The sequence below is a fragment of the Solenopsis invicta genome, chromosome 4, assembly GCF_016802725.1.
Source record: "Solenopsis invicta isolate M01_SB chromosome 4, UNIL_Sinv_3.0, whole genome shotgun sequence".
Taxonomy (NCBI): domain Eukaryota; kingdom Metazoa; phylum Arthropoda; class Insecta; order Hymenoptera; family Formicidae; genus Solenopsis; species Solenopsis invicta.
The window spans coordinates 8,787,686-8,814,906 of record NC_052667.1 but is presented as its reverse complement, the minus strand read 5'-3'; the positions used below and the strand labels follow the sequence as shown (position 1 = coordinate 8,814,906).

At 31.0% G+C, this 27,221-nt stretch overlaps 1 protein-coding gene and 1 non-coding gene across 7 annotated transcripts in view; both read right to left on the bottom strand.

Annotated features, from left to right (window-relative positions):
- The window catches only part of LOC105196291 (neurexin-3), a 502,597-nt gene that overhangs the window by 138,915 nt on the left and 336,461 nt on the right, over positions 1-27,221 (bottom strand). For all 6 annotated transcript variants that reach the window (XM_039447938.1, XM_026137070.2, XM_026137067.2 and 3 more), the window contains exons 6-8: positions 20,450-20,476; positions 10,873-11,025; positions 1,496-1,648 (exon numbers count right to left, since the gene is read on the bottom strand). In XM_039447938.1, the coding sequence (XP_039303872.1) occupies positions 1,496-1,648; positions 10,873-11,025; positions 20,450-20,476 (333 nt within the window). The remainder of the gene's footprint in view (positions 1-1,495; positions 1,649-10,872; positions 11,026-20,449; positions 20,477-27,221) is intronic.
- On the bottom strand, positions 7,240-7,433 carry LOC113004253. Its single transcript, XR_003268934.1, has one exon. It is a non-coding gene; the product is annotated as a U2 spliceosomal RNA (small nuclear RNA).

Genomic DNA, 27,221 nt, shown 5'->3' with positions numbered 1-27,221 from the left:
TTGCAGAAATATTTCATTGTAAGTTTGCAGCATTGCAGAATCGTTGCGAAATATTGCTGCAACATTGCAACAATGATAAAATGCTTGCTTGTAGAAATATTGCAATGCAATATTGCAGCAATATTACACTATAATTACAATGTTTTCTGCTAATATTTCAGATGCGTTATATTAACACATATTTTGACACATGTAATTTCTGGGAATATCATTTGCTCCTGAATTAATTTTCAAACAGAAGAATAAAAAATATTACTATTAAAATATATCTTACTTATTTTTATCTTCAAACTCAATTTTGGAAACTTGTTCATTCAAAGAATCATTCAATTAAAATGTGGATAAAAAATCTCATAATGCTACGCTTTTTACTCTATCTCTTTGGCTTTTAATTAACAAGAAAGTAAAACTTCACCGCTATTTGATGGCTTGTATCGTTCAACAATGAAACATAGAACATTACTCTTCTCACAATATTTTTATAACATTGCTGCAACATTATTAAAGCAATATTGCAAAAGAGTTTGTGCAAAGACTCTGCAACATTGCGCTACAATGTGCAATGTTGCAGCAATGTTGCTGCAAGCTTCTACGCTGTACGAGTGTTTACCCTCGGTTAATATTTCTTCCGCTGTGCTTCTTCTTTTCGAAAACTTGCGTGGCCAATCGCGCATCGGCATTCGACTACACGCGCTACGTGCAAGAGTTTAAATGCGCCCCCCCAGTGTAAAAAAGTCGAAAGGACTTCTAGCAATTTAGAACGAGGACATTCGCGAAGTTTCCTTGACCTCGCTGCATTCGCATCTCTCGGAGTTATTCGCGAAAAACTCGAAAGGCGAGCTGCGCCGTTGCTTCGAACGGCTATTTGCAGCTTGCTTGATTCGCGCAAAAAACTTTCCTCGAGTGCATTCCCGATTTAATCGGATATTTCCATCGTCACGATTCTACTCGATAATGGAATCGGATCGTATTTCTTCTTTGCATTATTTAAGAGACACGTGCATTAAAGTGCCACAGAGCCGTCCCATTCTCGAGTAAAAACAATTATTCCAGAACGGTACGATATGTTCAATTCACAAGTGTAACAGAAACTTTGTTACATATTTGATTCCCTGCTCTAAATATCCTGTAATATCTCGTTTCTAATGTAGATCATATATAAAATGTGTGAATTCACATTCGTTTTAAAGCACTGGAGAAAAAGCATTGAAAGCTTTGTCGATTTAAAGAAAATTTTGGAATTACGCCAAACTTATAATAATTTGAATATCGACAATCGAATCTTTAAAAGATTCATGACATTTTAAGAACGGCAAATTTCATTTCTCATGTATCTTTCGATTTACGTACTGTATTTAGAACAAGAAAAATTCTTTTAGAAGACAGTTTTGTTTTCTTTTCTTTTCTAAACAATCAACACATTGCAATACTAGTGGGGGGATATTTTTTAAGGACGTCACATATTACTGTGTAAATAATTAGAACATATACTCACGAGATGTGAGTCCCTGGTGGTGAACGTGATTGGATCTGTGGTTCTAGGTTCGCGACAGTGAAATTCCATCTTTCCCCAAGCTGCAGCACCTGCCGCTCCGCTTTTCGCTGCTTCGATCAGCTCCATTCTGATTCTTTCCGCAGAAAACTCCACCTGTAACAAATATATGGTCATAACAGTGATACATGTCAAAGTGCAGAGAAAGAACTCTATATATATTTTTTTTCAATTATCTTGAACCTCAAACATAAATTTAATTTTTTAATTCATGTGAATATTTTTGACATGGCATATTCCTCGTTTAAATTTTTACTAATTAAAAGAGAAGATGGTATTATCCATTTACATTTTATTTAATACTATTTTTGTTAATAATTAATATTTTATATCAAAACTTAACGGTTATATTTATCAAAATGTTATTTAATAGATTCTAGACTCAAAGTTGTGACATATTTATTGCTTAAAACTATAATTTATAAAAATACCACGATAGTGCATAATGGGTCAAAGACGAACTGAGGTGGTAATATGGGCCACTACAAAAATACATTTCAAAATTTTATTTTGAAAATGATACAGTATTACGAAGTGATATATATTTTTAATTTCCCTGGTTTTGTGATTTAGCTCGTTTCTGCGTTCAGAAACATTAGATGTATCATTTTATCCTTGTTTAATATTAAACAAGGATAAAAATAAAATCTCTTGTGTTTCTGAACGCAGTCCTCTAGAATCAATTTATCTAAGAAATATTATACTTCAATATAAAAATTTCAATAATGTTCAAATTATCATCACGTTTCTACGTCTACATTAACAAAATATGCCATTGAATAACTTTGCATAACCCGAAATGCATATAATTAAATAAAAATTAAATAATAAAAAACATTCGAGTGATAATACGTTCAAGTTTAAGAACAATAAAAAAGTTTGTGTAATAAAATGTTAAAATGTAACCTTGAAAATGTTTCGAACGCTCAAAAATAATAATTGTCAGTTATTATGTATTGGCATATTAGCGCCGCATAACGGCAGGCAAATAAATGATTCCATAAGTAATAACTAGCAATTCGTCGCCAAATAATACAGAGATAAAATACCTACACCGTCTATAATACTTTTCTTCTATACAATTGTGTATAGCGTTCTAAAATTCTACTTAGAATTAGGTGTTTTATTCTAAATTGTAATATGTACTTGAAAATCAGAGATCAAATCTCTTTTACAAATATCTTTTTGTTGTATTGTTTGTATTAGCAATATAAACAGCCGGAGACCTTATAACACTATAACTGTATGTATTTCGCCCTCGTTTCCTTAGGAACTATTTTCAGAAGAATAATTTGGATAGGCGAAGAAATGATAGATTATCTCGATGAGATATCTTGCTTGGTCATAAAGGTTACTGTCCATCAACAGACATGCAAGCACGTTCAATGCACATCGGGTGAAAAAAATATTTTAATCAATATAATTAGAAACACTTGGATGTGTGCATATATTCGATTTGTAGGCTGATCGAAAAGTTTAAGAAAGAATATAAGGAAATTTATGTGTGTTAAAAAAAATAGAAAAAAAAATTTAATCAATAAAGATCTGTAGATATGAAAAAAATTAATCTGATTTGACGTAGGAAGTTGCTGAACGTATACTAGCCTTCATATCTTTACAGTGCTTTATATTTTTAATTAATATAAATAATATTTAATGACACAAATATGAAGTAAATGAAAAATATATTGAAAATAAAATTTAATAGCTTCTGTTTTATACGTGCTAACAATACTTTAACAAATTGATGGGACAATTGATGTTAATTTTTTATCAATTTATGTACAGCTAATAATAATATAATTATGCATTTTTATATTAAATTTTTACATTTTCATTACAAAAAGTTTATTACAGAATATTTTTAATTTATTTTATACACATGTGTGTGTGCGTGCGTGCGTGCGTGCGTGCGTGTGTGCGTGTGTGTGTGTGTGTGTGTGTGTGTATGTGTGTGTGTGTGTGTGTGTTTGTAAAGGTTAAATAAATATGTTTATAAGATCTATGAAATTTTCTAAATAGTATAATAACATTACCGACAAATTTTATTACGATAAATGATATCAATGTAAAAGATAAGTAGTAAAATTAACAATTTTGATAAAAATATACAAAAGATATAAAAAATAAACTTATGTTATTTTTATTTTAAAGTCTTTATCTTTTCATTATTGTTATTAATTATGAAATATTTTATCCTTTTTCTACAAATTATTAATAAAATAAACGTTAGTTAATCATGTCTCATATTTTTAATTATTTTTCCAGACACAAGGATGTTTATTAAACGTCACTGGACGATCGGATATCGGAACGTCCATTACGTAATCGAATAAAATCCACCAGACGTTCAATCGATGTCTTATGTCATGGAATCCTTTTTTCAGAACTTTAGACGTCTATTGAATGTAAAAAAAAGACCTAAAATGGACATGATTTCTAATGCGGTACTATTCGTAATTATTTTTGAGAAATAGACATTCAGAAGTATATAAAGAAAAACTTTATAACGAGCAAAAATAATAAATCTGAAACACCGGAATAATTCATATACTTGTTATAAAACATATCTTGTTGAATTCTTGTATGAGATTTTTATATAAGATTGGACTAATGAAATTAACACATTGAAGTTATTTTTATATGATCTTATAAGTTCTTGCATGTTTTATAAATCTTATTGATGATTTAAAATAATAAATAAAATATCTTGCTAGATTTTAATAAAAGTTTACTAATTTGGCTAAATTGTAATTTTATTGCATTAAAAAAATTTCCTTCTATTTATAAATAAAATTAATTGTATTTGGAAATTAAAAATTTTAATAATATTCGGAGTATTACTCGTTGCGATCGAGTCGTGAATAGTTATTGAAGCTCGTGCTACGCGGCTTTACATCTTCAATATGATGAATTTGCGTACGACTTATAAGTGGCTGGTTACCTAGCAGTCGTATAATGGGCCGTATGAATGTGGATTTCAATATGAATATGGGCCCAAGATCGAATATCCTATAGTCATATTGATGGCCATTGATGAATGTTCGAAATCAGATATACGATAGACGTTCACTTCATATCCATGGACATGAGGACATAAAATGGACACAAAATGAATGTCGGTAAGATGTCCTGTGCTATCTGATTGTGAGTTAATTTATAAATTTAATATTTTTAGAAGCGATTTACCAGTTGTTTAAAACGTATCTTTTACAAAATGTTACAAAAAAACAGGGGTAAGTCCGATAACTTATTTAAAATAAAACTTATTTAAGATAAACTCATTAGATTTACAATAAAAATATAACACAAATTCCTGAAATTTATTTAAATTTAATATAAATTAAATAATTTTTAAGACTAAATTAAAAAAAAAAAGAAAAAAAATTTTTTTAATTCTATAGTAAAACATGTTTTTAATATTTTTCGAACAGAAACTTAGATATCATTTTCTTATTTACTTTTTAAAAACGGAAATGTATATATCAATATTATTTAAAACTCCGAATAATTTTTATGAGAATCGTTCTCAAAGAATCTAAGTTTCAAAGTTACGGAAAGTTGGTTGGGTAAAAAGTTGAAGAATTTCCAATTAATAGCCCCTAAATTAATAATCATAATGCTCACTAAACTTGTTAAGCACTACGTAAGAATATTTTTAACCGAGTACTTTCACACTTGAAGCGCTCGGAAATTCCGGAATTATTTCCATCAGTAGAACGACGCACATGAACTTTCTGTAGGAACCAATAAAAATGTCCGCCCAACAGGGTGTCGACGTGGTCATCGCAACGCAATGAAATATTCATGCCAGCAACTTACTTGGGGAGTTCCGCTGTGAAGTAAAGTCGAACTAACGCGCCATGGGTGGCGACAAAGAAACGCGAATGAAGCGATAAAACTTGTCACAATATAAAACGCACCACCGAGGCAAAAGGTTAATGGCGACTGTAATTTGCTGACTGTTTGCAGCTTAAGCAACGCGATGCGAATCGCCCGGTGAATTATTCTTATGAGTTTTATTTACGAGCAGGCGCGCGCTCGCGATATGTAAATTGTTCGGGGTTCCATCGCAGTGAAGTTTTGACTTTTACCTAAGGCTCTTAGCTCCCCGTTGCAATCATATTGCATTATGTCGTTAGAGAAGAAAAATCGTATAAATTTTTCTCTTGCGTTATGGGAGAAAGTTGCCGAATGCATACCACTCACAAGTTATTTTTTTTATTTTATTTTTTATTTAAGACTGATTCATATACAAATGATTATTGGAAATTGCAACTCAATGTTTTAAATATTTATTACAATATTGTTTAATCTTTTGTCGATAACAATTTAATTTTATTATAAGCTTTCTGCAGAAATCGATCAAATATTTATTTGGAACTTGCTTAAAAATAAAACTTATTTAAGATAAATTAAATTTACTTATTGAAAGCAAAATATATAAGATAGCTAAACTAAAATATAAAATAGATACACTAAATAGATTTACAATAAAAAAGTGTAAAATAAATTCCAGAAACATTTTAAATAAATTTTATAAATTTTTATAGATATATATTTTTTACGTAATTTTAAGAAATATGTTACATATTAATTGGTTGACAATTTAATTAACGAGAAACGACATATTGGTCGAAAGTGCTTAATATATTTCTTTATTAATTTACAAACGTTCACAAGATTCCTTAAAGGCCGTTTTACAATAAGCTATTTACAGTTGAATATACTCTTCACATTTGACTGTGATGGGTCAATTTTTTTATAGCTTATTTTTGACTTTATGATACCGACCAATACTTATTGTAGAAAGGCCCTAAAACTTGCGCGCCGCATACTTGCCAGAATTTAAAACACAAATTTGTAAGAGAATCTCAAATGTAAATCACGAAATTAAATTGCTAATCAATTTAAATTATTTTTTAACTTAAACTCTTACTTGTGGACCTTTAACATGAAAATTTCAGGATGTTACTGGTGGTAACGTTCTAACATTGACAATGTCTTGAAAATTTTATAAATTGTTTCTATTTATTACCTGAACACATGTTTAAAATTTGAAGCAATCCTCTAATTGGTTCACGAGTTATTCAAATTTTGTATGTAATTCTTATTATGTGTGTAGCAATATTTCTACTTATGTCAACGAAATTATAAAGAAGCACAAACATTGCCAATATTTTGAAACTTTGTTTATGAGTAAATAAAATACTAGAGCAATATTTCTAAAAAAAATTTATATCGATGTACTAACTCGTTATTAAGATATCAGTTTTGATTTGTATAAAGTACTAGAAGGGCAAATATTATGTTAATGATATTTATCTTATGGATTTTTAAGTACCATTCGATACCTGATATACATTAAATGTTATCAATCGTCTAGTTCTTTTATTTCTTACAGCTAATGATTTCAGATAAAATTCATGTCCAAAAATTTTGCCGACAATCGCAAAAATTGCAAAGTATACAAATATATTCATTTGTGTAGTACCAAATATGTTAAATGGCATTATTTAAAGTCTTATACATGATGTACGAGCACATATATATGGTGCACGACGTCTTAAATTATAAGCATAGAATATAATAAATTCTAAACTTAAGAGTAATTTTTGTCTGGACTTTTATCTATGTTATGTTATCACAAAAAGGAAGCGACTAATAAAATATTTAATTTTAGAATAATTTACGAGGCCAATCCCGACTTTACTGCAAGATCGGGACGACCAGTAGCGGAGACGGAGCAAGCTCCATACGTCCACTTTATTCCAAAAATCAGTTTAATATTCTGAATCCCCTGTGGGGATTGTATCAGATATTAAGCTGATAAGAACAGATACTACACATTTGATCTTAGCTCAGAGAGCCGAGAAGCGATACAGCAGTAATTTTTCGCAGACTTTATATAGCGTTACAGGGTAAAACTTAAATACGAGAAAACACACCACGTAGCGGCGAACGAAACAACTACTCAGCGGTCGATATTAACGTTCACTTCTACGCGCGGTCTTCAATACCCTCTTTACTCCAAGGAGAGCACGTGGCGTTCTTTTAATAATAGAATTCAGTGAATGTTTATATCTAACCGCAATCGTATCAGTGTTGGTTTGATTGTATTTGTGACTGCACAGTCGTGATCGGCGATGGTATTTTCACGAATACGTACGCCTACACGATACGAGTAAAACACAATATTCTTGCAAGATTCATCAAACTGGAAATAATTTCAATAAAACAACAATCGATGGAACGGATTTATAAAATATAGCAAACTTTTACAATCGATAGAACGGATTCATAAAGTATAATTGAATATTTCTTTTTGCCTGCTTTATCAATAAATAACTATAAATCTGAAATTGAGTTGTGTCTAACAAAAAATGAAACAAACTACGTGCAGTTTTAAAAATCGCATAAAAGAAGAAACCTTTTCAATTCATTGGAATAACATCTAAAAAAAAATTTCAATTTTCTTTAAACAAATTGTTGTTAAAGACATGCAATTTAATTGATAATATTCGTCATATTAATGGATCCAGAAAGTTATGTAATTTTATTCAGTTAAATATACGCAATTATTTTCTTTACAAAAAAAAAAACAAATGTTTTACAAATGCACGTCAATTTTTACTAATAAATTTTTCTACCCCTAGGAGAAAAACTGAAAAAATTTGCAAAAACATTGAAAAAAAAATCTATTTTTTTTAACTTTGTTTAAAACTATAAAAAACACTAAGAAAGTATATGTAATTAAATCTTAAAATATACGTTAAACGTTTCAAAATGCTGAAAAGTAAAAATGCCTTATAACGATTGTTGACTCTTGTGCATCGGCATATTAGCGCCATTACATAACGGCAAACTACTAAACAAGTAATTTCATAAATAATTAATAGCAATTTGTCACCTAATAATAGAGATAATATGAATAGTGATATTCCATTCTCTATGAATTATATATTTTCGTTATATTTCTTAACATTTTGATTTTCATGTACGTATTGATCCAAATCAAAGAGGGTTATTTTTTGTCAGATTGAATTACATATTTGTACATACCTATTTTGTTTTTATCTCTTTAAAAAATATGTATTTTGTTACAATAAATATATCGTCTCTCTCTCTCTCTCTCTCTCTCTCTCTCTCTCTCTCTCTCTCTCTCTCTATATATATATATATATATATATATATATATATATATAGACAATATATTTATTGTAACAAAATATATATATATATATATTTTTTGTTACAATAAATATATTGTCTATAATATTGTCTATAATATTGTCTATAAATTTGTCTATATTTATATATGTGTGTGTGTGTGTGTGTGTGTGTGTGTGTGTGTGTGTGTGTGTGTGTGTGTGTGTGTGTGTGTGTGTGTGTGTGTGTATGTATGTATATATATGCGCACCAGAATTGTTTAAATACGTGCAGTATTGATACAGTTCCAAAAGATTATCTGTTACAGTTTATTTTCGTATAAAATTTCCAAAAAATGAATATTTTTTAGTGTTCTAGATTAGAATATCTCCTTAATCTACAAGTGACTCAAAAAGATAAAATTTGTAGATACATTATAAAAGCTGTATATGCAATTACATTCTGTATAATATCTATTGAATTTTAGTAAATATTGAATTTTAGTAAATAAGTGTTTTAGAATCGCAAATTATAATCGAAGTTTAAAACATAAAGAAACATTTTCCTGTGTTTTGTTTCACTCACGTAAAATTAACAAGAATCTTGTTATATTATAATGCATCACGTTACGTTCCTTTATACTATGCAGATAACGACTAGCATTTTAATCAAATTTATTATAGTGCAGAATGTTTAAGCAACATATATGCTCTCAAGAGAACTCGAATGAATCTGTGATTATATATACGTTCTCTTTGCTAACGCCGTGTATCTCATCAAATGTTCGATAACACTCTATCGCGATTCTCCGGAAATCGTTAGGTGTAATTTTATCAGAGTAATTGTTGTCGCTCGCCGACACACGACTGAAAAGAGCACAAAAAGGCAATTTAATAATTACGATGAACGACGGTATATGATTCATTCACTAGTTTTATTATTGTTCCTCGTCACACGGAAAAATAGTCGTTTGCGATAAAAGCAAATGAGAGGGTGTTATACGCGATAAACCAGTCATCTTTTCAACTATTTTTCTGTACAATATCGCAAACGAAAAAATACGGTGGTGCTTTAGATATTACTTAATACAAAGTATGTTAGAGTAAACAAATCATATTTTAATCAGCAATTTATTGCAAAAAGCAATATAGCAGTTGATTTTTTTCTAAAAATGTCAAAGAATATCGTAACGCAATTTTTCATTTAACTCGCGTTACTTTTATCGCTCATCTTTATCATCAAGACTAAAATGGTTCGTAAAAAGTGCGTTAAAAATTTATTACAGAATGTAATTTTTACGACTGCTGCCCACCGAAGGTTTTCAAAAAAACGAAGAGGATAGGAGAGAATGAGCTAAATCGGACCATGTTTCAAATATAGGCCTTTTTTAATTTAAACAAATACCATTAAGCAGATTTGCGTGCCATTTATAATGTAAAGTCCTTGTAAGACACCGAACATGTGACAGCAGATCGGTTGTTATCAAAGATCTCCACAACTACAATATAAATTTTAATCAACACTCGGCTTCTTATTGACCATGAACTTGATTTAAAGATTATAAATTACTATAAATTTTTTAATTAAAAATAAAAGTATTTTTGTTCAACGTGCAGTTAGATTGATTATAAAGCAATCATAGTGACATGCATGTTCAATGATTGGATGTCAGATAAATCTAGAGACTAAACTGGTTAATCGATAAGATTTTTCTAAACAAGGAACATTCGTAATTTATTTATTCCCCTTTGCTCTAGTTCTCTTTTTAATTATTTATTATTTATCATTAATTTCATTAATTATTATTTAACGTTCTATTTTTAATTATTTATTATTCATCATTCTCTACTTCAAAATTACTTATTTGTTTTGTTCAAGCAATTGAGATAATTATCTTAATTATCTAGTTTATCACCAAATGTTGTTTAAACTCTCTGGTTTGTTCTGAAAACATTTAAAAATAGTTTGACCGAGTTTCACTGCTTTCTGCTTTATTTTCTCGCAAAATATTGAAAGTGTAATCTTCTTGCAACTTTTTCAAAAATTCAGCATTAAAATGGTTAATGGCTTCTATTACACTTTATGCAATTTTGTTTCCAGTTCAGTTTATTTACTGTGTATGGATGAGAAAGTTACTGCAAGGTATAAATAAATCATGCTACCGATCCGACCTTTCTCAGACATCCGACGAAGTTGTTGATCCCTTTGGCGCCCTGCAAGGACCTCGCACCCCCACCAACGAGTAGTCGATCGCTCGCCAAATGTGTAAACGATCCCGCTGTATGACCATGCTCGGCGTAAACTCCATCGACAATAGCGGAGAGCTATAACAGAAAGAACAGTGTGATAAAAATTTCCTCTCGCGACGAATTATGAAATTAACTTTAACTCTATTGTCTTAACTTTTTTCCTGCATTATAAAAAGCATATGTAAATTAAAAACATAACTTCTAATATTTTTAATTTGTGTGGGACATAATCATCGATGTATCAGCTTTATCAGGCTGCTTAAGTATTTTGTGATCTTTCTACAATTATTATATGATTTTCTTCATTTTTGTCTACTTAAAGTTCATATTCCTTAAACGAAGACTTGTTTATTTCGCCCACGATTTTTCACCCAACTGTAAATGTTTTTTTTTTTTTTTTTTAAATTGCAAGAGTCGTTATATTACGCTTCGAAAGAGTAACCAGAATTAATGTCGGTAACGTGCTTTTATACATCTCTAAAAAAAGAGCGACTGAAGTTTCCAGAGCGATCATGCGGGCATACCGTAAAGTTTAGCATTTAGACAAGCACCGTTCTTGAGGAGTGGTTCGTTACGACTTTAGCAGTGGCGTCGATAGACGTTATCTCCCGGTTATACTCTTCCTTTTTCGTCTAGTACCGCTTTAACCAACAGAAAGGGAAACTGGATAAAACGAGCAGGGTTAAAACGTTAGGATGTTACGTCTTTTCGCCGTACCTCTCGGTATCTAACTGAGAGGAAGATACTATCCTTTTACCACTCTTCATCTTCGTTTACCACCAGGGCCGCGCTGCGATGTGGCCGCGAGATTTTTGATAGCAAAAAAAAAAAATAAATCTTAGTTTTCACTTTAGGTAATTGCACGTGTATGAATTAAAACATTCAAACATGTTAACTTTTTGTAAATATATTTTGTCAATTTTATACTAAACATATGCAAATTATTATTTAAAAAAACAGATTACATTTATTGTTAAAAAATAGATGTAATATAAAAATTGGGAATCTTTAGTTTCAGAGTTGCAAAATGTAATTACAGAGTTTGTAATTTAAGCTTTTGTTTGGTGCATTCATTCAAATAATCAGTAAAATCATGCGAAATTTTAATAATCGGTAGAAATATTAATTTAATATATCTTCTCGTTTTATATATATATATAATTTAATAATAATATAATAAGAATAAAAAGTTTTAATTTAATGTACATTTTAAAATATTTATATAAAAGATAATATTGCAAATGGATTGCTGTATAATAAAAAAATTGAATGAAAATGAGATTATTATGTAATGAAGTACTTAAATACGAATCATTTTTAAATTTATTGTATATTTAAAAAAAAAAATTTATTACAAAGCGAGGAAAAAGAGAGACAGAAAATAATACCGTAATAAAAATCGATCTAAAATTTCGAAAAATAAAACTTTGAAAAAAAATTCCTTTAATTAATTTGACTTTGAAAATATAACGTGAAGCATTAAGCCATATAGAGCCGGCCCTGCTAGGCGCTTCCGCCTTCCCTCATCGTAATTATGTAGCTCTCTTGTCGAGGGCGCTTCCTTGGACCGCAGTCGAGCAATCCCCTTCATAATCCTTGAGGCCTTATCTCCGATGCTTCTCAGTGAACAAATAGATCTTGAGCTCATCGCGATGAAATTAAGGAACTGTCTGCGAGTAACGGTGTTCCGTACCATAAACCGTACTATGCATGAAGAGTATAAAGATACGTTAATGCGTTTCTACCACTGCTTAATCATATAATTACATACGATTTATGACAAAATTTAGTGGAACAGTATCCGATTAAAACCGGGTAGCGCAGTTGAAATGTGTAACTTTAAATGAGAAACTTCACGCGCGAAATATTTTCCCAAAATGATATTCGCAGCGACAAATAATAAACTGGCGCATATATAATTAATAAGATAATTATTTACACAATTAATGGCAAATCACTATTAGTCAACAATATGGATTTAATTGCTTCATATAATATAAGTTATTGCAGTACAGTTATTGTTATGATTTTAGGCTCGAATTTAAAGTTTTATAGATGGTTTCATAGCTGTTATTCTATTGCTCATTTCATAACTACATCTTTTTTCATAACTATCTCTTTTTTTCTTACAAAAAATACAATCTTTTTTTAGACCAATTTGCCATCTAGCGGCTATTTGGTGGCGGTAGCGCGTTTTACTAAAAATAAGAATTTTATAAATCCAGAATGTTTTAACCAGATTCTTGATTATAATTGTCATACCTAAATGTTCTGATTGCATCAAAATATTTAACCATAATAACCAGAAATTCTACTTATTTTTACAAAAATTTGCTTAACAATGATTGTCTTTTTTAGTGTAACCATAGACAATCATAAATATACAGGGTGATTGTTAATGAGTGTCTCCACTTTTTACCATAGGAGCACGCATTTGTAATTTCTAATATAATAATATGTTAGAAATACGTATCCATCGGTAAATCATGCTCCTATGGTAAAAAATGGGGACATTCATTAATAATCTCCCTGTATAACTAAATAAATACATATAAATATTATAAAAATAAAAATTTCTTTTTTATGTTTTAATGTCTTTAACATATCTAAATCTATATAGGTTATTAAAATAATATAACTAATAAAAAAAATAATAAATTCTTTTCATTTATTATAATTAAAAATACGGTCTATTGATGTGGTTTTTGTAAACAATCACCTTTACAATTATTTTCTTCCGTTTTTACAATATGTACAGTAAATTTGCAATTAAAAATGTAATTAAATGTATTATTAAAATAGTAATACATACTTGAAAATGCTTGTTTCGTTATTATTTCTTTTACTTATTTTAATTGTATTATTACCAAGTATAATAGAGAGTAAATAATAAGAAAAAAATTATATCCACTATAATTACAGTTGCATTTATTATATAAAAACGTTTATTTCATTTGTAATTTGTACTATGACATTCTATTATATTAATATTTGAAATTCATTATAAGGCATTATTTATAAAATTCTTTTACACTGATAGAGCTATACATTATAAGGTTAATCGAAGTTCCTAACTATAATTATTTTACTATGTAATTACCAAACAAAATACCTCTTTTCATAATGTAGCAATCTTTTTTTTTTCTATGTAGCTATGAAATGAGAAGTAGAAACAGCAACGTAGCTACGAACATCGATACATTTCAATTTTAAACTTCAAACTTACAAGTCCTAAACCGCAGTTGACTTATTGAATATCTATTTACGTTATATGCGTTTCTGATTGTTATTTATCTATTATTTATCGGCCATTGTATTGATTTTCTTGCAGAACCATTAAAGGAAATGTATAGATTAAAATTGAATCGTGTTTTATAGGAAAAGCGTATATATCTTAAATATATAGACTTGGCTTTATACATTATTTTTAGTTTCACATTTCCCGTAAAGCTCATTACGTCGGTAGATTAGCCCACTTTGGCGAGTCTCTAATTCAGGTGGAAATTTAATTAAGCTGAAGTAAATCAAAATTCGCAGCTTTGATTTGAATCGGGAAACCGCAATACCTCGCTCTATCACAGGAAGAAATTAATTTTCCGACTTAATTAATTTTCCATCTTCATTAGCCGCTTCTGGACCCGCTGACTCGTTCTAATGGCCGTCTTAAACATTTATAACGGTGTCCCAATGTGAACTGAACTGGCAATTCATTGTACAGGCTAACTATTTTCTCTCCCCGAAATTGAGCTGGCATGATAATTTATGACCCGTCGCTTTTAAAATATAACGTGCATTTTGTTAGTGGCATTTTTTTGCAACGAGTTCGGTGATTAATATTTTATGAGTTTTTATATTTTCTTCATTAATTTTGCTTTACATACAATAGTCGCGTTGCAGATAATCTTACGATAAACGATTAGATGGTATGCATAGAAGATAATAATAGCACAAATTATTATACATTTTCAATAAAATTCTATATGCAAGAAATGGTTGTGTATCTACATGGAAAGAATTGTTTTATAAAACTTATCTTAAATCATGGTAGTGATAGGATATTTGTGATTTTCTCCAATTTATAAATATCTATTATATATAGTTTATATTCTAACACAGTAAAATATAAAATATGTTTAATTATTTTTACCAAATTGTATAAGTTAAATTTCTGAAACATATAGAACATATAGTTCAGGATTCTTTATTTCTTTTTAACTGAATAAACACAAAGTAATGATACACTTATAAAATATCATATTAAATTTTACAATGCAGTATGATATCTTCAATCTGACTTAGTCATGATAATTTTATCATATCAATTGATCGACGCACTATTTATACCATAAACAGACAATATAACACATTTATTATCAGAAGAAATGGCGTAGCATAAATGGTGTAAGTCTGAAATCTCATCCAGATATTCTGGGTTCAAATCCTGCTAGGGCAGGCAGGTTTTTCAAAAAATTATTATCTAACGTTAATTACATAATCATAAAGACAAATTTTGTATATAATTATATTAAAAAACTTTGCTTTATTTTAGAATACTCGTGTGATTTTTATTAAACAGTTTATAAAAAATGTTTTTTATATTTTAAAAATTCTTATCCTTGTTTCTAATATCTGATAGATTGCCAAGGAGTTGCCTCAAGTTTATCACCAGACATAATACAATTTATCACGAATTTTATGGTACAATATTAACAAAAGATTCTTTCCGTGTAAATATCTTACACGCACGAAATGTATTTAAAATTAATTTCTTATAGCGTAGGTATTAGAACCTAAATGAACAATGGCGCGGAAAGAAGGGCATGCAAACCCGATTTAAGGGAAACGGCGGGCTCTCTAAGCATCATTTTCCTCGCATCGTGATAATCGCGAGCCACAGAAGCGTCAGACATTCCTCGGTTGCGTGCACAATGTATTTGGGGCAACACAATAAGCGTAGCCGGGAAAGTGGGCCGTAAACCCACCGGAGGAAACGTACGCGCGAGAGGGTCCCTCCTGCAACGGGTGTGCTGATCCTCGTTTGACGAATATGGAGCGAACGGAGTGACAAGGGGATGGAGTAGACTATTTATTACAACCAGACATGAGCTCTACTTAGCCGCTCACGGATGACGGACATTGTGCATTTGTACGCGTCCGTGGAGACGCAAAAGTGCGTCGCATTTTGCTGCCACTAACGATTTTTAGATTTCGCTCTTCGTGTCTTTCACAACAAGTGAAATAACGCGCAAGAAAGTAATCACTGAATTTTATCTCTTTTTAATACGTGATAGAAGATTTGCAAATTTAAAAATCATATATCTCGTAAAATAAAAATTCGAAAATTATCTTAAACTTGAAAGTGTTTTAAAAAGATAAATCATAACGCTTAAAAAAAATGTATAGTGGCAATTATAAAAATAACAGCTATATAAGTTTTATATGTAAAATTAATGCACATAATTCAATAATCTATTTTATAATTGTCATTAATCATTTGTAATAAAGTTTATATATAACTATGTAATTATTGCAGCTAAAACTTTAATTGTAATAACTTTAAAATACTTTCTACCACTACGGTAACAATATTTGTACAACTATTAGTTTGTAATAAGATAACATCTCAATAATTATTATACTATTATACAAACTTTATTATAACTAAGTTATGACAATTACATGCCTCAACTATGAGAGTAAACTAAAGATACAAACATATCTTTAAGTTTAAAAGAAATATATCGTTAGGTAAAATCTAAAAATGAAAAATATACGCTTACAATATTAAATTACAATAAAATTAATTAATTTGAGGAAAGAGAAAGGAAACCTACGTATCCACGTAAATAAGAGCAATTAAATCGTGGCAACGTCGTATTTTTACTAATACGGGTACAAGCGCGGCTATCAAAAGTTATACAAAAGACAAAAATGCCGGCACAATTGCAATACAAGGGGAAATATATGAGTAAAGTATTAACAAAAAGAAAGAAAAGTGCAAGGCGACTCTCGAGAAGAAACAACAAGAACGGCATAAACTGAACTCTTGAGAGACGAGAAAAAATTTTTTTTATTCACTCAAACTGTAACATCTTACGATAAATATTTGCGATCTTTTTGCACATGCATCCTCACGAATTCATATACTTGAGACTCGTTTTCATTAACTGCTTGAAAGTGGTTTCGATGCTTGTAAATATTAAGATTAAAAAGTTAACGTTCAAATAATACCTTTTTGCATTCTCTTGTTAAAATATTTGCCATTGAGATGTTACAAACGTTAACAATTTAATAAAATACTTTGAACAATGTTTACAACTGCTGTCTGTTTTATAAACCCAACGTTTTTATTGTGTGACAAATAGCAATGTTGTTCCATGTTAAAAATAGAAGCTGCAAAATGATCCCGTTTCAACTATTGGTTTCGCTCGTTTCGCCGATCGTTTTTCTGCATTACGTCGTACCGCGGAAATAAATGATTTCTATGTTTTTAACGAGATCGTAAATTATACCCGACACCCTGAAAAGCCGCCTACGGAATGAGTGAAAAACAAGGAAAAAGATTCGTGGGAAACCGGGGAAAACCGGAGAAACGTCATCATCGAATTTACTGGAGCATCGCGAGTCTTAAGAGCCGGGGTTCAGACTCAAACATCGAGGTGAAAAGACGGGAAATGTGAAAACTTCTACGCGCATACTCACCAGAGGAGAAAAAGGCAGTATCAATGCGAGATCTCCTTGCTCTTTGCATCATGAATGATTCATTCTTGCTTTTTACAGCGATGGCGTCGCGTCAATCTGACACAAGATATAATTTCACGGAAGAGGGAAGCTTTGTAACATATCAGACTGATTTCTGGTTTAACATATCCAAAAATGTTAGAATAGAAATTGTATTATAACATTTATTCGAATTGTGCATTGAAGGAAAATATTTTTTAAACACGGAAAATATTAATTTATCACTTTTTTATAATTTTCAAAAAATCATCAATTCTTATCTCAATGACGTCTCGTTGAAAAAAATATATACGATATTTTTTTTTGGAAATTAAAAACGTTTAAGTACTTTATGTTACGTCGTAATTTTTTTCGTAATGTTGATAAAATCGTTCATTTTTCTCACAATAGTATCACATTGATAAAGCACGTATGAGGTGAAAGTACCAGCATTTAGCTAATGGGAAATTGTCAGCGATAAGTAAAAGAAGTAATTTACGTTTACGTGACAAGAAATTCGTGATAACGTCAGTATTTTTTCAGCTCGCGGGCTGCGCCCGTAAATTATGCAATCGATCGGTTTCGCGCCCATTTGCATTTCAGAATCTTTTTCCGACTCCTCGCTTGAAAGCAGTCAAGTGCAGGCGAGATGCATCAGCTGCAACTTTTTCCGCCGTCTCTTCGAAATCGTCGGTATTTCTTTGAGACAGACAGGCGATGGAAAATTCATCGTTTATTGAAATGTTAACTCGCTCACAATATATGAAGTAATTTATCTCTTATATGAACAATTGAAATCTATCAGTATTACAAAAATATAAAAGTATAAAATATAAAACGCGGAAAATTATTTTCAATCATCTAGTTTAATTATAGTATAAAATATGCATTTTCTTAAATCAGATTAATTTATTAAAAGTTATAAAAAAATCTTTTACGTACATATTTCTCTCTGTCTCCCTTCTTGCCCTTTTCTTTATAATTATATATTCATGTATTAATTATGAAACAACAGGTAAGAATTTATAATGCTTCTTTATATTTTTAATAAAAAAAAAATGGTAAAATGTTTCTCCTATTTTCAAATAAAAAGTAACCTTGTATAATAGAAAAGTTTTTCTCGTTCATTTTTTTTTTAAATCGGTTGTTTCAATTTCGAGAAGGAGAAGACAAGAACGTTTAAATTAATAACAGTTATAATTAATTACTGATATGATATGTTTTGCAGTTTCGTTTCGTAAAAATCTACCATTTAATCATTCTCCAGTCAGACCAAAATGTAGGAATTTCCTCTCACGGCATAACATCATTTATAAACTAAAAGCCCTCCACGTATTTCGCAGTTTAGTGGCATTGAGCGAGGATAAATAATACGGGAACATTTGTCAACTTATTTCTGTATGCCACTCCCGTGGAAATACTTTCAATAAAAAATTCACACGGGATTCCTTCCGTCCGGAAGCACAGGCGGGCGAGACAACGACGCTCACGTAGGCGAGAGGACGAGACTCGAATGGAGATCTCGAGATCATCCGCGTATCCCGGTAGGACATGAGTGGAGCAATAAGAGGACGTGGCCGGAGGACCTAAACGGATAGATGACTGAGCTCTTGTTAAAAATGTCTCAGCATTTCTCTGGTATGCAGGCAACTTCGCGCCCTCCGTTCTCGAGGTTCGACAGGAATGAGCGATATAAAGGTGAGAGAAACAAAGTCCAACGTTAAATCGACTTGAAAGAGGAAAGATTCTATTCATTAAACAATCTTCCCACGGATTCTTCTAAAAATAATCTTACATTTTTCCGTAAATTTAATATTGACGTGTTAATGTACAGTAGGAAAAATGTTCGCGTGTAACAACTAATAATTGAGTTGCTGAAGTGTATCGAACAAAAACTATTTAGCTGATACAAACAAATATTTTTTTTATTTACATGTATTTCGCAGAAGCTTCGTTAATTTAATTTTAATAATATTGTGATCATTACAAATTATCAAAATTTAGATTATTTATTTTATTGTATTTTTTGCAATCAAGCTACAAAATGTGTTGAAAAATAACAGCAAAGTTACGATTTTTCTATAAATATTAGTAACAAAATTTCTATTGTTCAACTCAATAAAGTAATGTCATATAATTCCCAAATAATTCCACAAAAAATGTACAAGTATTGTGATTAGATTTGTACGCGAGGTGGTACGATTTAGGAGCCTATGCGATATCGCAAACTTACCCTAAATAGAAAAAAATATTTATATATTAACTAAATAATTTTGGTCGTTACATTTTAACCAAATTTACATTTGTTATTACAACAAAACGTTTTTCCTAATGTAGGTCAGATGCAGGAATTACAAAACGATGATCGAATTAAAATAAAATAAATTTTTTGTTTGGTAAAATATAAAGGTAATATCAATTAATAAGTGAAAAACAGTCGCGTAGCTTCATAAAAAAAAGTACACAGAGAAGAATCGTCGTGATTAATCAACTAAATAACGTAAATCCAATAGAATAATATTCCTTTGCACGCTATCTTTTTGTAATAATACTATCATTTTCAGTGCACGCGATCGGGCACATTAAAGCTTATACGTACAGTGCGGTGCAATGATTCAAAGAGCCTAGTAGATGGTTGACTTATCGACGCCACAGTCCAACATTATACAATGTATGTTAGACTGTGGCGTCGGTAAGTCAGCCATCTACTAGGCTCTTCGAATTATTGCACCGCACTGTACGCACACAATAAGCGGTACAATAAAAATCAGACACTCACCCTGCAAAAGCTGGTTATCGAAGAAATCTGAAACAGAAAGCATAAATGTGCCATCAGTATAGAGTACGGCTGTACATCTTACGCGTTTTCGTCGTCGTCGTCGTCGTTCTCGAGCGACGCGGCGCACCGCACAGCAATTGAAATCCAAAAAAGTTGCCGGGCGCTCGGGCGAGCTTTCGAAGCTGATCGCCGCGAGAGCTCGCGAGCTATTCGACGCCGGGCGAAACTTTTCTCCTGGATTATCATAAAAACTATTTTGATGCGAGAACGGGGGCAACGCCGTCGCACGTCGCTTGAGAAAAATGCAAACGCATTTTACGTGTTTGTAGAAACTTCGCCGATTTTCATTTCCTCGCCGCGGGAAAGAGACTCGCTGAGTTTGATGCACGGTAGCTTCGCCCGGCGGTGCGAATCAAAAAGTACGGAATCTAAATTTTTTCGCAGAACCTCATTAGGGTTGTAATCATCTTACCATCGCTCAAGATAATAACGTAATGTCGGTATACGAGATCGCTATCCAAGTGATCCCCGAAAATACTCTATTATTCCTCTCATTTCGAAAGATAAATAGCTCTGACGGAAGATAAACAGCTCGAAAATATCCTTTTTCATTTTATCCTTATTTCCGTTCGCCGCGCCATCTTTCAGTGAGATTGAGATGAAAATTATTCTCGAACGCTTTTAGACGAGCGATTAAAGAAACTTGAGATTTCATCAGTAAAATTCCCCATCATTGATACGCTTCGAACGTGCGTGTGACACAAAGGGCATTTGCTTTTTAAACGCGGGCGGTTTGCGAGCCTGCGGCTGTGTGCGGGCCTTATTAAGGAATCCCTTTGATCACACGGCGATTAAACGACTGACAGAAGGGCAACAGCGGGAAAGAGGAAGCCGGTGACGAGCGAGCTAGCTCTTGCCTTTGCGCGCCGCGAAAAACAGACGCACACGTATATCACCGTGTGGCGATTATGTACCGTGCGACACGCAAACTTCTAAATCGTTGTCAACTTTCTCTATCGTTTGACAATTAGGCAGTCGCGCGCACATCAAACCAATACACTATGATTATAAACTTACATAACGTTAGTATATACGACAGTATATAGTTTGACTATTTAATTTTTGTTACATTTAATCCATTTGTGCTTTCCACTACACGTATATATATAAGGAAAGTTGCCAATACCGGCACCTTGTTAGTGTCTAAAACTTTCTAAAGTAGCACTCCATTATGGCTCGGAAACTAAACGTTACAGTGTATTAATAATGATAAAAACATGACTTACTTAGATACGTAAAGAAATAAAAGCTCCTAGTTTATGTGTTCATGATTTTCTTTCTATATAAAATTTGCAGAAAAGAATTTTTGAAAAGCGAGAATAAACTATGCAATTTGCACGATTTTCTTTTGTAAATTGCATAGTTTAAATAATAGTGAGTAAACGTTTTTACATATTTGTAGTTTTTTAAAACTTTTATTTTTTTCTTTCATATTTTCTTCATCATTTAAAGAAAATATGAAAGAATTCTTCATCAACTACAATGTTGATAGATGTTTTATTTGTTCACATTTTTTTCTAATATCTCTAAGATGGGCAAAATAGTGTTGGACAGATTCACACTATACATTAATAAAGTGCTAAGAAAACATAGACTACGAGAATTCAATTCTAGCTTTTCAATTTTATAAATTTTATAAACTTTGTTGTTTAATGCATAAAAATATATTTCATTATTTATTTTTTATCAATTTATTTTACAGTTATAACTTCTTCCTTACGAGGACGCCTGAATTTTGGCGTTATTGCCTACTGTACTAATTTTGAGGTCCAATTTGTCAAACACTTTTTATTGGATTATATCGCGATAACATTAATTAATACAAAATACAAAAATATACAGTATTGCAAAAATACCACTGTTATAAAATACTACTGCCATACCAATTGTTAATAGACAGCATTTTTTAGTTTGTATTCACGTTTTTAAAATTTTATTTTTGTAAGCTTTTGTTTGCTTTTGTTTAACAATAAGAACTGATAGTGTTTGAAAAATATTATTAAAAAACAAACTAATTTATCAGTGTTGACGATTTTATTTAATAAAGAAATATAATTCATACAAAGTTTTGTATATTTAGTGCAAATATATAGTACCACTTTCATTAGAATGTGATGACGATAGATCGTAGTATCCCGGTTTGTATGCATGCATTGTCGCGCATCAAATGCACGCATTTGAAAAAAGCTCACATTTAATCAAAGAGAAACTCATTAAAGATACGCGTTTGACGCTACAACGTGCGGTACAACGCATGTATAAAAGCTGAGGATTAAATAATAAATTATGGAACAACGTTTCGAAGCATTAGACAAGCACAGTATACACTGAGAAAGAGATTCGAAATATTTTTCAAATAAATATATATTATTTGTGACGTCTTTCTCGACATTTATTGGTTATAAAAAATTTGATGATTATTTATGAAGACGAAAGGTACGTTTCTGTGAAATATATTTCGTTTTTCTTATTGACTGATTTACTTGCTAGGAATAAAATTTTACTTTGGCGTATTTAAAAGTAAAGATTTATTTCAGGGAAATAAATTAATGTCTCACAAATAAAGAGTGACGGCAAACTTGAAATTTTTTGTAGCTCTCGAAAATTGAATAGTATTATATGCAAAACGATGGTACATGATTAACATTAATCTCATAAAAAATTTAAATTGAGTATAGTGGTAGTCTTGAGGATGCAAAGAGTCAAAACAGCAATAAATTTTCAATATCTTTAAGTACAATAGATACAAAAATAAAATTAAAACTTTTTTGATAATAGTAGTGGGATTTTAACTAAAATTATTTAGAATAACTTTTTGACCACCGTACTAAAAATTCGATCACTCTTCCTTTGATGTTTAATTTTTTTTAACAATCATCGAAAAGGTTTTTGCTGAATTTCTTGAAAACGGATGCAGATACAAAAAAAAATGTTTTGGATAAAAGTTGTTCTGAAATTCTGTATAAAAGAGGTATCCGTTTCATTTGTTCTTGTTTGTCTAACTCTTTGGAAATCGCGTTCAAAAAAAGTAGAGGTTTTGATACATTTATTTCATTTAGAAAATTATTTTGTTTAGGAAAAAGTTGTGAATTGCTAATATCACCTGCTTATAAACATTTATTTTTTGTTATTCTGATAAAGTTAATAATATAGTAATATTTAGTGATATTGAAATTGAAACTCAATACGCCAAGTAAACGTAGAATACATTAATCAACATTGGAAACTGGTAAAGTACTAACTGAAAAGTACATGGAAAAAAAGATTCATTATTTTAATATTGGTCCTGCACCATACCAACTAATTATAAGGATTAATCACTAATTGTCAATTTATAGCTTCCAAAAATTAGGTACGTCCTATAAAGACCTTTTAAACTGTGACATCGATCTCACAGACCACTATTGAAACTTTACTATCAATAATTTCGTACGTATTTTCTTGACATCTACAAGAAGCTTTTGTGAACTAAATTTATAGTATATCTTCGTATGCTGTCCTTACCATATCAAGCATAGTGCTCGCATTTGCTAAAAACGTGTAATATAGGACGTTTGAAAAATTGTATCCCACAGACCGGAGTTTATTGTTTGAGTTACTTTTATTGCAATATTGAACATTTATGTATTTTTTTCATTTTTATGTTTTATTTATATATTTGAACTCTTACTTAAGTGTGCTGTTATATTTTGAGATAAGAAATATTTATGGTTTAACTTTCTTAGAAATTTTGTAGCATTTTCCAAATGAAAATAATTTTTTGAAAATTGGTCTTTTTCAAACTCTGATTTATAAGTATTCAGAAAAATTAGAAAAATTAAAAAAAAATATATTTTTTGTAGAATTTATAAAATTAGTGGAAATATGATAGCGGTCTGTCAGAGTTGTTTACAAATAAATAGTGATTGTTTTCGAACAATTTAAAGACTGAACACACGCGCAGTGTAAATATTACAATATTTAAAATAAATAAACTTTTTCTACAATAATTCTTAAAATATACTACAAAAATATCATTAATGTCGACATTTGTTATTGCAATTACAGTTTCTAGAGAGGATACCCGTTATTTTCAGAAACTGTTTCTTCAAACGCGACCAAAAGATTAGTCCAAAAAAGAAATAAATAAATAAAAGAGATCTTTTTAATGGAAGAATTTCAAAACAACTTTTAGTTAAAACATTTTTTATCTGCGTTTTCGAAAAATTCACCAAAAAACTACTTTCGGAGTGGTTTACCTCTTTTAAAAAATTGAGCAACAGAACTGCAGGGATCGATTTTTAGTAGGTGGTTAGAGAATCACTTTTTGATTAATTAAAAGTCAAACTGTTATCAAAGAAATTTTTAATTTCCTTTTTGTCTCTTGTATTTGGACAATATTGGAAATTCATTATTTATTTTGACTCTCCATATCTCCAAAATTACTCCTATATTCAATTTATAGTTTTTCTGAGATTAATGTTCCCATCATGGCATAATAGCATCGTTTGGCGTATATTTCGAGGGCCACAACATAGCTGAAAAAATCGTTTTTTTGCCGTCACTGTTTTTAAGTATCTTTTTCTTTCAATGCACTCTTTTTAAATACTTTTTTTTCATGCAACATCACTTGAGAATATATGCGATTCGTAATTTTTGTTTCAAACGTAGTTTCACGCAATTATTATAATAAAATACAGATTCGGTTCGAATAAACGATCATCATAATATATCAAATTTAATGCATTACAGTCAATTTGAGGATCGTTATGGCAATGCAAACAGCTTCTGAAGGCTCGTAGTCAGTCGTATGTACGAACGGCTTCTGATTCGGCATTATGTTAATATCTCGGCAAGCCGGTTCGATACGTTTATTGTTTGCCTTTGATCAGTTATCTGCTTAATTGGCTTTCGATTTAGATCGCCCTCAGGCTCAAGCGAGCAATATTCGATGAGATTTCCTATGCTGAGTACACTGCCGAGTAAAAATAGCGAGCAAAGGGATTACGGGCGAGCTCGATAAGCTTTGTCCCATGAAGCTTAACGCCCTTGTGTCTACATGAGTTACAGAGCTGGGCGAATGTACGAATAACGAGAAGTCAATATTTTACGAAGCATTTTATATTATTCATTCGTGTCAGAATAAAGTATGACGTTTCGAAGTATCGATCCCTACTTTTAATATTTTACGCATCACGTTTAATCGTAATAATGTTAATTAAAAAGTAAGTCCTATCTATTGAGCGGTCTACTTACAATGCAACAAGGTTCTTAATATCAAATTTATAAGGCAACGAGCGAATGTGGGGCTGCTACTTTACATAAAATTGGCATTGCACGACCCCATCGAGGCTCCCGCAGGATTTTCACTGAGCGTCGTGAATTTAAGGACTACTTTGCGTCAGCAGCATATCAAAGAAAAGCTCCGGCATTCCTCCGGACTCTCTTTCGGATAAGCCAATGTTTGCGCAGCTGAGTCATACGTAACGAATTAAACGTTTCCTAGAAAACCGCTCGAACGCGCATCGCTAGTCCCTCTCGTTCGCGAGAATGATTTAATGCCGCGGATTTAGATCGCCCACTTCAAACATTCCGCAAACGAAGGATCGTAGATCCACCTATTCCGCCGTAATTCGCGATCATCTCTCTCCGGATATTTCACAAACGTCAGACTAACGAATCATATTCATTTCTCGGGGTTCTCCGGTTTTGAACGTTATACATACGTTTTGTCTATAGATCGACGTCTCATAACGTTATGATTTAGAAAGTTAAAAGACAATTTTTCAAAAGTTTAATAAAATTTTAAAGCATTGATCCGAAGTAAATAACGTACAATTACGGATAATGCGTCCTCGATAGGCGGAATTCGGAAAAAAAATTTTTATGTATAATAATAAATAAAATATGTCTATATATAAACATATACAAGATGATTATTAATTAATGTTTCCATTGCACTTTTTATCATCGGAGCATGATTTACCGACGGATATGTATTTCTAACATATTATTATATTAGAAATTACAAATGCGTGCTCTGATGGTAAAAAGTGGGAACATTCATTAATAATCACCCTGTATAATTATATATAATCTTATAAATAAATATTTAATTATATATTTGATAATATATATTTAATATGCATGGGCATATTTGGTATATAATTACATATAATTATATAAAATTATATATAATCATATATAATTATATATGATTATATATGAAAAATTTTTTACCGGGCTCGCATTAACGCGTATTCTGCGTATGTGCTGTTTATCACGTAATTCCAAAAATTCACGCTCTCAATTACCTTGCCCCGAGTCTTTCGAATAGCTCTCTTCATCGTGCTCTTTATCCTTTTACACGCGCAAGCACGCGCTTAATCGCCCTGCGCAAATTTCCTCGCGCTCAACGAGCATTATTACACGAGCATCTTGTGTTTCCTCCTCCGGCATGAATCGATCGCGTCAACAAACGTATCGTAGATGGCATACTTCGATAGTAAATTCCCGAAGTCTTCACGTCGTGAAAGCCAAGCGTGACAAGAGGAGCGAGGCGCTATCGATGCACATAAGTTCGATCCGGCAGGCGACGAATTGAAATCTTGATTTATGGTGGGACATATACGACTCCGAATCTCTTCGTTCGAAGTCGCGTACTGGGTGGCTCAAGAAGTAGTAGGAAAGTTTCGTTTCAAAAAGAAATTGCTAGATCATTTTTTTCTTTCTT